Here is a 13,365-nt window from a genome sequence, read left to right as displayed (position 1 = left end):
TCGCACTCGTTGTATGCTAATCTAAGCTCTGCAATTGCACTTCGAAATCTATATAGAAAAAAATGATATTAGTTCCATATTTAATAGCATATACGAAATACAAATTGAGCTTCGCAAAATTAAATACTATATTCACAACATATTTTGATGTTAGCAAATATGACAGATCTTTAGACTCTAATTCATGGCAACCAAGATATCCTACTTCAAATTCCGTTCACGGCATACGTCAAATTCGATTCACCCCTTGTAAATTTATGGCTAGCGTAAAAAGCTGGATTGTTCTATTCTTAAAAAATGGAGCATGAGAGTGCCATCTATAACTCTATTTTTAATATTGTAAAATTAGAAATGTTTTCCAGCTAGAAAAGCTGTTTATATATTTTTTCGATTGATGTACAGGGAAATTTCATTCTTCTAGACCAGCGGTTCTCAACCTTTTTCTTGAGAGGTACCCCTTCGAACTTTTGCATGGTTTGAGGTACCCCCTCTCGAAAGTAGGCTTCCAATCCTCTTGAAAACATAATTCCGAGCCCTTTTGAAGGGAAGCTCCCTTAAGCTTTTGAGTCCCTTCAGAGTAAGCTTCCGCGCCTCTTTATTAGAGGCTTCTGAGCTTTTTTATAGAGAGGCTTCCGAGCCTCTTGAAGGCGGTTTTCGAGCCACTTAAAAGGAAGCTTCCGTTGCATCTTGAAAAAACGCTTCTGAGCCTCTTGATAGTATGCTTCCAAGCCTATTGAAAGAAGAATGAACTTCTTGAAGGATGCTTCTGAGCCTTCTTGAAAGAAGGCTTCTGAACCACTTGAAAAAGGCAACCTAACCATTTGAAAGGAGGCTTCCTGAACCTCTCGAAAAGAGCCTTCCGATCCTCTTGGAAAAGGCTTCAGAGCCTTGAAAGCCTTGAAAGCATGCTTTTGAGCCTCTTGGAAGGATCCTTCCAAGCCTCTTGGAAAGAGGCGTCAGGGCCTCTTGAAAGGAGGCTTTTGAGGCTCTTGAAAGGAGGCTTTGGGCCTCTTGATAAGAGGCTTTCGAGTCTCTTGAAAAAGGGCTTCCGAACCTCTTGAAAGGAGCCTTTCGAGCCTCTTGAAAGGAGGCTTCCGAGCCTCTTGAGAGGAGGCTTCTGAGCCTCTTATAGAGATGCTTCCGAGCCTTTTGAAGGCGGTTTTCGAGCCACTTAAAAGTTGCATCTTGAAATAACGCTTCTGAGCCTCTTGATAGTATGCTTCCAAGCCTATTGAAAGAAGAAATGTGAGCTTCTTAAAGCGAGGCTTCCGAGCCTCTTGAAAGAAGGCTTCTGAACCACTTAAAAGTAGACTTCCGAGCCTCTTGAAAGCAGGCTTACGAACCTCTTGAAAGAAGGCAACCTAACCATTTGAAAGAAGGCTTCCGAGCCTCTTGAAAGAAGGCTTCCGAGCATCTTGAAAGGAGGTTTTTGAGTCTCTAGAAAAGAAGGCTTTTGAGCTTCTTGAAAGGAGGCTTCCGAGCCTCTTGAAAGAAGGCTTCCGAGCCTCTTGGAAGGAGGCTTCCGAGCCTCTTGAAAGGATCCTTCCAAACCTCTTGGAAAGAGGCTTCGAGGCCTCTTGAAAGGAGGCTTTTAAGCCTCTTGAAAAGAGGCTTTCGAGCCTCTTGAAAGGAGGCTTCCGAGCCTCTTGAAAGGAGGCTTCCGAGCCTCTTGAAAGGGGACTTCGGAACTTCTTGAAAGGAGGTTTCCGAACTTCTTGAAAGGAGTTTCCGAACTTCTTGAAAGGAGGCTTCCGAACCTCTTGAAAGGAGGCTTCCGAACCTCTTGAAAGGAGGCTTCCGAGCCTCTTGAAAGAAGGCAGCCTAACCACTTGAAAGGAGGCTTCCGAACCTCTTGAAAGGAGGCTTCCGAGCCTCTTGAAAGAAGGCAGCTTAACCACTTGAAAGGAGGCTTCCGAACCTCTTGAAAGGAGGCTTCCGAACCTCTTGAAAGAAGGCAGCTCAACCACTTGAAAGGAGGCTTCCGAGCCTCTTGAAAGGAATCCTTCGAGTTGCTTGGAAAAAGGTTTCCGAGATGCGTAAAAGGATGCTTCTAATCTTAACCCTGGTTGTGGAAGGCGGGATTCAATCGGGATGTATTGATCGCATTGCATATTATGTACAGTATAATTTTTTGAAATAAAAAATACACAATTATCACAACTTGATCAATAAATTTTGATTGGAATTGTAATACATCCGCCATTACGCATTTTTGTCCGGAGTACCCCCTAGGGCCAGCGAAGGTACCCCAGGGGTACATGTACCCCAGGTTGAGAACCGCTGTTCTAGACGTAATTTATAAATGTAAAGAAATCAATAATTTGAGAAAAAACACAAACAAATATATTCAAATTATTTTAGTTCTCGTGTAATGGAAATTCCTACCAAAATAGTTTTTTGACGCAAGTGAATGATGATGAGAAAATCTTTTTCCATGTTGGTTTAGCGAAGTGCGAGGCTCACCTGTCGCAGGGGATAAATCGGGACCGATCTGCGATTTGGGCGAAGATTATTTTGTAAACAAACATTGGAAGGCGTATTTCAGTTAAAGGAAGCATTTCCTATTAAAATTACGACAGAATCTGATAAGGTAATTAGTTTTAAAAAACTCAAATATTTTTCTGTTTTAAGAGATAGATCCATGGTTCTTTGACCGCTCTAACGTATTTATTGAAAAAGCTCATAACTTGTGAACCATAAGTGATAAAAAATGGTTTCTTCGGCAAAGTTGCTCAAAATTAATTGCTCTACAACTTTGTGGAACATTGTTCAAGTCTATACCGAAAAATTGAAAAGTTAATATTATTAATTACTGAAATATAGGTACCACCTAATTTCACTACATGGAAAAAACACTATATACACTATATATCTAAAACTAATAGTTTAAGCGCAAATGATTTTGTCTTAGATTCGACTGTGGGACAGTGGGACTGGTTTGAACATAAATAGTTGTACTACCTAGTTTATAAATTGCAATCATATTTCGCCAAATCTAACAGGTAGGTACTTTTTTAAATCATCGATAGGTCGTATCGGTTAATGTGTTATATATTTGGAACATCCATTTAAAATATATTGCGCTCGCGAACTATTAAAATAATCAAAATTTTCGAATGCATTATTCTCAATCCAGCGTTTTAACGAATGGGACAAATATGCCGCACACGGCGCGGCAGTAAACCTCTTTTTATCTTCATTGGCATTACATCCTTCACTGGGACATTGCCGCCTCGCAGCTCCCACAGTTATTAATTGCAAGGTTTCTAAGCCAAGTTCGTATATCATGAGGCTAATACGATGATGGTTCCATGCACAGGGAAGTCGAGAAAATTTCCAATCTGATAATTTCCTAGACCGCAGCGTGCTTTGTAGCCGCCCATCTTACCACACGTCAGTAAATCACTAATTCAAAAATAACTTGAAAAACTTGATTACTTTGTGCACGCAATAAATGTGGAAATGTTTGGAAATGAAAATGTGAAATTAATCCAGTTTGACCGAAGTTGCACTTAAATTTATGTTCAAGTGCTTCAAAGAAACTGTTCATGTTAAATTATTAAAAACTTTTGTAACAAGATTCATTACTGAGAATCTACCGCAGTATTAAGGCTCGATGCCCACGTAGCGTCATTTCAACGCAGAGTGCACGTGGCGTCAAAAAACGCAGGTGTGCATCGGAAAAAGGCGGTAACGCAGCGTCACCACACCGATGCACCAGCGTTATTTTAACCCTGCGTGCACGTGGCGTTGAAAACCGCTACGTGGACATCGGCCCTTAAGCGACACAAGTCTGAGTCTGATCATTTAGATCCGTACCATGCTTTATGCAAGTATTCTAAATTGTTAGAGGTAGCCTCATTTGAACCATAATCACCTGCAATAAATAACTTTAGTTATATTTTTAGTGCATTGACACAGTAGGATGACAAAAATATGTGAACTGCAGTTGCAATGGTTTGGAGTATAGCTTGATAACGTAAATTTTTTTTCATCGTCTGGTGATGAAGGAATCAATTCACTTAAAAAGAGGCAAATTGCTGCACACACCTGTAACAAGCTAATATTGCTGTGTAGACACACAAGGCAAAACCTTCCATGTGCATCCAAACCAGGTAGATGGCTTGTACACAAATCCCACCAAACAGAATGGATATTTCTACGAATTCAATCCTAATCTAACGACACAAGCGGAGATCCTCAATACAGCATCATCTCCATAATGCGTTTCTACCTCGAGATGCTCACATTCTATATCTACCTTTCGTGGTGATGGTTGGAAACCGAAGACGACCCCGCCGTCGATGCCGACACGGATCACTCACACGGAACGGAATTGATTGACCGTGTTTTATACTCCATCTGCCCTTCTCGAATGTTTCCATACAGTTTCTGTCGTATATCTCTCGATTGATGCAAATTCGATCCCTCTAAGATTGATCTCATTTTTATCGACAATTTATTCTGATTCGGTTGGGGAGCGTGCCGTCGTGCAATATGTTCCAAAGATTTCACTTCCTATTGGTCTGAGTACCATACTGACTTATTTGCCATAATCGATCTAACCGTTTATTTCCTTTCGTTTTCATTGCAGCTGGATGCCTTTTCCTGTCCCACTATCAAAAAGTCCCATCAGAAGACCACTCATGACCTGCTAGAGACCAAATCAATGCTCGATGAGGAGCGCAGCACGTGCCAGTCGCTCAAGCAGCAGCTGCTGGAGAACACCGAACGGGAAGCAGAACTACAGGAACTGCACCGATGTGAAATTAGTAAAGGTTAGTTAGACGACTTATATGAAAAACGCTTTTCATTATACTAACAATTCTTGTTTTTGTCATGCAGTGGAAACCTGTCTCAGCGAGCAGCAACGCTCGGCTGCCGATCGGATCACCGCCCTGGAAGCGGCGCTACTCCGGCAGGAACTGGAATCCGATGACAAGTTGCGGATCACCACGGATCAATTTGAGTTTCGTTTGGCCGAAAAAGAAGCGGAGCTCAAACAATTGCAGAACCGGGAGCAGGACCTGCTGCAGCGAATAAACGCCCTGTCCTGTACCGAGAATGAGCTCCGCGAAAAGGTGCACTCCAGCGAGCTAGAGTTTAGCGAGCGCCTGCAAGTCGCAGCCCTGCGCGAACGTGACCTTAACGATCAGCTCAAGCAGCTGAACCGACAGATGGAGGAGATGCGCAGGGCGGCGGAAACACGCGAGATGGAATTGGAGGAGAAGATCAGCCTGGCGCAGGACGAGTGCACCGTGCTGCGGCATAGCCGGAATTCGCTGGAACCATCGCCGCCCCAGGAAGATCATGAATCGTCGCAGCGCTCGTCCCTAGGTGGATCGTTTGCGGCGGATCATTCATTCTCGGGAGCTCCGCTGCAGACGAATCGATCGTCGGGAAATCTCAGCCAAGCGCAGGTGCTGCAGGATGAGGTGAACAGTTTGAGGTGCGTGTTGGACCTGAAGCAGCGGGAGATTTCCGACCTGCGGAAGCAGACGCAAGAGTACGAACGCGATGCCAAGGAGCTGCCCAGTGCGTTGGTAAAAGTCTCCGCCCTGGAGTCGAGGATTGAAGATCTGCAGGTGCAACTGAAGACGAAATCCGAGGAGGAGAAGTGAGTACTGTTCTGTCTTAATACTCTTATTCCGTGATAAAAAAAATTGCACATCACTATGAATCATGCGTATACATATGTTCCTTTCATCTATACAAAAATCCATAGCTTGTTAACTCAATTTCAATCTACAGAAAAGATTTCTTTGCTTTGTTCATCAGTATCTACTCTCTAGACTCTGGACATATACGAAAGAGAATACCATTGAAAGCAAACAGGCAGTTAAATTATAGTCTACTAAATTTTGTTTCAAGTCTTTGACGGAAGTTTCCAAGTAACTAACATTTCCCTCACATTTTTTTTCTTTCCAGAGAGCTCCAACAGAAGCTAAAACTTCTCCAGGATAACCTGAAGCAGGAAAGCAAAACCAAAACCCGTTTGTCGCAGCACAACGAGGAACTGCAATGGAAGCTGAAACAGAACTCGGAAAAGTTCTCCCACGTGTACGCCGAGCTGTCCAAGAGCTACCACGACAATTCCAGCTTCATGAACGCAACCCGGGCCAGTTTGGATCCGCCGACGATGACGCAGGTGAACCACAGCCGATCCAGTGCCGGTTCGGAACGGGTGTTCGAGATGGACGACCTCTCGCCGCCGACTTCGCCGGTCATCAAGGGCGTAGTCGAAAAGAGCGATTCGGTTTCCTGGGTACTGGAGATGGACGATGAACCGCCGGAAATCTCCGCTTCGCGGATGGTTCGCCGGGCGGGTTCCTTTCGGTCGTCATTTGCAAGCGCTGGCGGCGCTGCTGCCGCCACTCCGGATGTGAAACGGCAGAGATGCTTCAATGCCTCTCTGAACGGTATTCAGCAGTCCAGTTCGGTGGGATCGATTTTAAAACAACAGCAAGATACATCACCATCCAAGGCGGGTTCGCCCAGTACCCCTAGGCTGAGGTCCAAGTCCGTGAGCATTAAGGCAGCTACCGAACCACCAAAGAAGATTGTGCGCTCGAATTCGGGCGCTTCGTCGTCGGCGGTTTCAAAACCCATCCGGATGGCGGAGATGCCTCTGTCGTGGAAGGAACCTCCACTGTACAGCAGCTCACCGTACGCTCACAAGAGGTTTCTGAACGAGCGAATGGAAAACGGTATCAGTAAGTCGTTTCGAGACGGAAAAGATTTATTTCTCGAAGAAACGGAATTTCTAGGCGATATGGGAGGCGAAAGCCCTTACACAAGGAGCAGGGCCGGTTCGTTTGGAGAAGGCCCCGCTGAGGGAGCTTCGGAGCAACCAATTGAGTTTTTTCACCGAGACAAAACCCCAAATTTTAAGAAAAGTAAAGAGAACCGGGGTCTGATAACTTGTGATACGACGGCGCTGACGGAATACGGAAGTGACACTCCCGTGCACAAGAAACGGCGCGAGTTCGCACGAAAAAATCTTACCGGTAAGAACAACTCGTTACCAAAGGAAGCGGCAGGAGAGGCACTTGTATCCGGATCGAACTCGGACGACGAGGGATCGTCGTCGTCTTGCCTATCGGATGACCTCTCGTCTGGGGGAAGCAGCACCAGTAGCGGAAGCAGTAGCAGTAACTCTTCCAGCACCGGTGGTCCGTCCTCGTCATCTCGGTCGTCAGGTGAGGCCAGGGAGGCGCTGGTGCAGCATAAAGACGACCGGCAGAACCGCGGGGCAATGTCCAGCGAAGATCCTCTATTGCAGAAAATCGTTGCTAGTCTGAACGGAACCATTTCCAATAACGAGGGCAATGATACGCCCATGGAAGTCAGCTGGTCCGAGGACGGAGATCCGTCGGAGTCGATCGTATGACAAGACGATGATAGCTTTTAAAATGTTGCAGCAACGTGGGACGTTCCCTCGTTTTCTATGTAATTGAAAATTCGCTGACTGATGGCTTCGATAGTTCGAAACGATGGTCGTCATCCTGGTTTTTTATTATACAGTAGGTTCTGTTTGTTTTACACAGTTAGTCAGGTTAATCAGTTGTTAAATGTATAATTTTCTGTATTTATATGTAACAGTCAGTAAAGGAATGGTTTTGCAAGCGAGAGGAAAGGCCCGTTGAGATTGAGAGAGATTTGTTCTTTGTTTTTTTTTTTCAGTTTATTTCATTTCATTTTAACGAGTATCTGTTCATTGGCATGTTTGAGTTTGTGCTTAGTGATCCAACTATTGGAGGCAGCAGATTATAATATGTATCAATATTCAAAATAACAGTCAGTCACAGCGGTTGAGAGATTTGTGTTTTTGTAACTATTAGGCGATATATGCAGAGCAGAATAAAAATAAAATGGGAAGAAAGATGTGTTATTAGAAGAGTAAGATTTTTGGTCGATTTCCACTTGGAGAGTCACCGTTCGAAGATAATACAAAACAAGCTCGTTCAAGCGAACAAGTAATTGTCCTTTGGCAGAAAAAATATTTAATTGTTACTAGACTTATAAGAGAGAATTTAATCCAGAATGTGAAAACTTTTGTCAAAGCTAATAAAAAAAATCAAAAGCAGTTTGACCCCTATTTGTGTATAAAATTGACTAATCTTTAGGAAAGCGGAGAACCATTTGTGAAGCGAAGGCACCGTAGAAAACCTTTTGAACCAGCAGAGACAGCAGGAGTTGATAACAAAATGATGAAAATTTGGTGCTCATTTGGAATTTGCGCAGTCGCGTGCTTATGCATTCGATGCGCTACACTCCTTATATAAGAAGGAAAACTTATTCGCATATTGTGTAGTAGTTTGTAGTGAAAGTTTACTAAAAAGAAATCACACACAATAATGGATATACTTAACCCCCTTTTGGAATCTTTGGATGAGGAATAATCAAATTAAATTTTTTATTAGCAAGCAAGAACTTGAGAATAAATTGGAACCAACTTGTAGCGTTTTATCTAGATATGTGCGACACTTTTCCATTTTGCATTACGCAGAGATAATAAAGGTTATTTTTCTGTTTGAATTACGTTCTCAAGACACTACTAATCGTTGGCTCAATGCAATTATGCTATGCAATCCGGTTATGTTGGCCTCTCCTCTTTTAGTGAGTATGTCAACAAGCCGGAATCATATATGTTCTCAGTTTTGAAGACGTCTGAGGAATGGCAAGCCTCGGCTAGGGAAGAAATGATACTAGCAAAGAGCAACACGCGATACGAGAGAAATGATCCATTTATTTACAAATCTTAAAATTATTGAAGTTAGCTGAGCGGGAGTTCTGATGTATGATATTACATTTATTGATATGATGAAGCATTGATATGACGATGCCGATAGCTGACCCAGAGTCAGGCAGACCGATTAAAATACCTACACAAACACACATTCAGCTAGCAGTTTATGCAACTAAAACGTGAAATGAGATAATTAATTGAAAACAGTGACACACAATAAACTGAAAATATGGACATATTAACTTTTCGTATGTTTTTCTTACTTTTATCCGAAACCCAATATACTGTCGTTAAAAGCATACTTGCCCCATGTTTGCTGAGATTCCATGGTATTATGGCCCGGCAGTACAGAGAAGATCAATTTCTATAACCGTCAATAGGGATCCAAACGTTTCTACAAGGCACCATGCGTTCGCTTAAAATGGCCCATCTAGGCCATCGCCTTGGAACTTCGTTGAACGAGACGACGCTTAAAATTTATTTATTCTCAGATTAGATCTGGAGTTATGCAGAAATTTCTGTATCATTTGTATGGTAGCCCCTCTTCAGCAGGTGGAGGGGTTTTCTTACTACCAGAGAAACAGATTTTCGCTTCCAAAACCTCCACATGCCAAATTTAATTCTATTTGCTTGATTAATTCTCGAATTATGAAGAAATTGGTGTTTCATTAGTATGGGAGCCTCCCTTTCCAACGCGGGAGGGGTTCTCGAACCATCCTAAGAACCTTTCCCGGCCCCTAAAACCTCTGCATACAAATTTTCACGCCGATCGGTTCAGTAGTTTCCGAGTCTAAGATTCAGAGCTCAGACAGACAGAAATTCATTTTTATGTGTATAGATTATAGCTGGGTGTTCGTGTGTTCAGATTGAAAGCAAATGACTTGTGTGCAATATTTTGTATTAAAAGTGACAGCATTTGTAACGCGGTATGTGTCTTAGCTTAGGTACATTGACAGTATTATAAGTTTTCCTATGAAATACACTGAACGAAATGACTGCATACATTTTATTCATTTATTTCGTTTGAGATCGTGATATGGAATAATGAATTACCCACTTTGAGCGTGCTTACAGCAGCACAATAAAAGTTAGTATTGCGACCAGAGATTGGCCCATACGTTGTGTGGAGATGATTGGATCGACGACGACGAATAATCGACACTTTTTTACTTTTAAATTGAAATGTAATTGATATCCACCGAGAGGCAGTGTGCCTGCTCGGTGGGGAACGATAAACACTTTTGGCAATAAAATAATTAAAACCAGGAGAAAACCAAACTAGCGAATGTGTTCTCTATAAGATCAAGCATTAGGATCGAGCTCAACTACAAAAGCGGATTTCAACGAAGCTATCAACATTGTGATATGAGTTTGTCAAATGAATAAGTAATGTAAAAATAACTAGGGTAAATGTTCCCATACTAATAACCTGGGTGCTGCGGATAGAGCCGCTTTTCTGCGCTCAAGCGAGTAGAGGGATATTTTGAAATTACTCCCATAAACAAAATTATTTTTCAGTTACTTGGCTGTCAAACAATTCCCGCTCTTCGAATTTCTCTTTTCACGCTGCATGAGGGCGCACAAATGCGCTAGACTCTACATGACTTTACGATTGTTTACATACATTCATGCTCCAATCAGCTGCTGAATCTCGTGAAATTTCGTAACGAGTGCTTTTTATTTGCATTCCTATTAATTTTCCACTCGAAATATAATGTGAGAATATTAGTTACAAAGAAAACAAAACTTAAACAAAGTTTAGTTTTATTTTTTCCCCAAATAATAACAATATTTCTCAATATTAAATCAGAAACGAACATAACCACAATCTTCAATGTTTGGCTCCGGCACAATAGAAAATTTTGGCTTCAGTTTGACAACCAAATCGATTCTATCCGCACCACCCAGCTAATAACAGCCCGTATTTTAATCACAACCGTCAATAAACCAAATTGAAAATCGATGCAAGTACAATATCTCACATCGAACGTACACTAGAGATGGTCGGTGTTGGAGATGGAAGTCATATGAAACTGAATTATTTGAAAACACAATTTGTTTTAATTTACCTACACTAAATAGATTGTGCTTACCCTAAAAATTGTACCTTGAGCTACACACATTATTGTAAAGACACCAGACACATTAACAGATATTAGCATAATAAAGTTTAGTTTTGAACTCGACACTGATCCTGAACACACGGTCGTAAGGTCGCTCTGGCGAAAGAAGATCCAACAAAAGGGTGCATCTGCCGTTAATGTATTCCCCGTTCTGTTCGCCACGTCGTTCGTTTACCCTAAGCCAAAATCGGTTGAATAGTGTTCCCACGTGAAACTCCTGGTGAGAAGTTGTGCGCATTGACAAATTGCGCCAACAGTCGGGTTTCACATTTTGTCAACCCGAACCCGACCCGAACCCGATTTATAAATTCTTTTCAAACCCGGACCCGACCCGAACCCGAAATGAAAAATCTTATCGAACCCGAACCCGACCCGTACCCGACAATTCTCTCAGTCCTAAACCCGAGCTGGACCCGAACTAATTTTTGGCGGAAAACTCACACTAGATATTTTATATTTCTCTTTACACTCAAAAGGGTATAGGCTCAAACAACGAACAAGCCTTAAAATAACCAGAAGTGAACAAAAAAATATCCAATATTTTATTTCTTAAGCTCGTACCCGATCCAGACCCGACATTTTATCATCTCACAAACCCGTACCCGACCCGAACCCGACATTGTTCTAATTTTCCAAACCCTAACCCGACCCGAACCCGTCGGGTTCGGGTTCTGGTCGGGTTTCGGGTTTGAATACCCGAAACCCGACCATCTCTAACGTACACAACAATGAATGGACCACATTCTTGAATGTTTGGAATATTATTTAAAATTCCGTTTCAGTAATATTTTAGTTCACCAGACCCAAATTATTAAAAACAAAATTATAAAACACATATATTTTCATTTTCCTACCTCTGAGCTGTTGGTTTGACACACTGCTCGATTGTTACTAGCCGATACACATGTTTTCGCGACGCTGTTTTCCACTTAATTTCAAGCTAAAACAAATGTATACTTTTGAAATTTGTTTCACAACACATAAAGCACATCACATTTTCACTATAGGGCACTGCACGGAAGAATCTCTTTCTCTTTCGTTCTTCATGAAATTTCCCATAGTTTAATATAGGTTTATTCAATGGCGTAACTAGCCCCGATGCCTAGGGGGGCTAGCCCCTGCATCTATTTTCTCTATTTTTAGCTTCTTTTAAAAAAATTCCCAACATTTTACCACCTCATTAAGTTATCTTAGGGCAAATTTCTTCACCTCCACTTAACCCTTAAGCGGCGCTTACCCATACGATTAAACCTAGTTTAGTGACTAAGCGAGAGTGAAGAAATCGGCCCTTAGTGGTACAGTTGCTCATTTGCTACCGTCGCTGGCAGACGTATAGCAGCAGGTTGTTCTCGCATAGCATCACAAAGCGGTACCTATTGTTTTCGGTTTGTTTTCCAGATTTCTCTCGTTCGTATGCCATGTGCGAAATGATTGTGAATACGGTGCAGTTTCGTTTCCCACCTTCAGCTCCCCGTCCGACATTGAGATAGCAGCCAGATAGCAGCATAGAAACTTGTGTGCAACATGTGTGCTGTTTGGGTAGAAAACCATTAATTACGAACAATATAAGAGATAATGCGACTCGATATAATCGGCAAAGACCTAGGCGACGAATAAAGGATCACGATTGGAAGCTTGGAGCATGGAACTGCAAGTCGCAAGTGGTTTCACAGGCTACGACAGGATGATCTACGATGAATTACATCCCCGCAACTTCGACGTCGTGGCGCTGCAGGAGATTTGCTGGACAAGACAGAAAGTGTGGAAAAGCGGGCATCGGGCGGCTACCTTCTACCAAAGCTGTGGCACCACCAACGAGCTTGGAACCGGCTTCATAGTGCTGGGTAAGATGCGCCAACGCGTGATTGGGTGGCAGACAATCAACGCAAGGATGTGCAAACTGAGGATTAAAGGCCGTTTCTTCAACTATATCAACGTGCACTGCCCACACGAAGGGAGACCCGACGACGAGAAAGAAGCGTTCTACGCACAGCTAGAGCAGACATACGATGGATGCCCACTGCGGGACGTCAAAATCGTCATCGGTGACATGAACGCACAGGTAGGAAGGGAGGAAATGTATTATCAATTCGGTGCAAAACCGAATTATAGCCGCTAACAAAGTTGGATTTTTCTCACAATCCATACGTTAAACTTAACTTCGGAAGTGGTGCGCTGTTTTCATTTGGTGATGTGCTATACAGCGCACTACTTCCGAAATTAGGTTTAACGTATGGATTGTGAGAAAAATCCAATTTCGATAGCGGCTATAATTCGGTTTTCTACTGAATTCATAATATAGACCGGTCATCGGACCGGATAGTCTGCACACCGTATCGAACGACAACGGCCAACGATGCATAAACTTCGCAGCCTCCCGCGGAATGGTAGTCCGAAGCACCTTCTTTCCCCGCAAAAATATCCACAAGGCCACATGGAGATCACCTAACCAAGAAGCGGAAAACCAAATCGACCACGTTTTAATCGACAATA

The 13,365-nt window shown here is 42.7% G+C and overlaps 1 protein-coding gene across 2 annotated transcripts in view; it reads left to right on the top strand.

Moving 5' to 3' along the window:
* Positions 1-8,991, top strand: part of LOC134212865 (uncharacterized) — a 556,490-nt gene extending 547,499 nt beyond the window's left edge. For both annotated transcript variants that reach the window (XM_062691118.1, XM_062691117.1), the window contains exons 9-11: positions 4,595-4,778; positions 4,846-5,617; positions 5,929-8,991. In XM_062691118.1, coding sequence (XP_062547102.1) covers positions 4,595-4,778; positions 4,846-5,617; positions 5,929-7,390 — 2,418 coding nt within the window. In that variant the 3' untranslated portion in view covers positions 7,391-8,991. The remainder of the gene's footprint in view (positions 1-4,594; positions 4,779-4,845; positions 5,618-5,928) is intronic.
* Positions 8,992-13,365: the final 4,374 nt, after the last annotated feature.

Source organism: Armigeres subalbatus, chromosome 2 (genome assembly GCF_024139115.2).
Source record: "Armigeres subalbatus isolate Guangzhou_Male chromosome 2, GZ_Asu_2, whole genome shotgun sequence".
NCBI lineage: Eukaryota > Metazoa > Arthropoda > Insecta > Diptera > Culicidae > Armigeres > Armigeres subalbatus.
The sequence above is the reverse complement of the archived record's forward strand: the minus strand, read 5'-3'. Positions and strand labels throughout refer to the sequence as shown.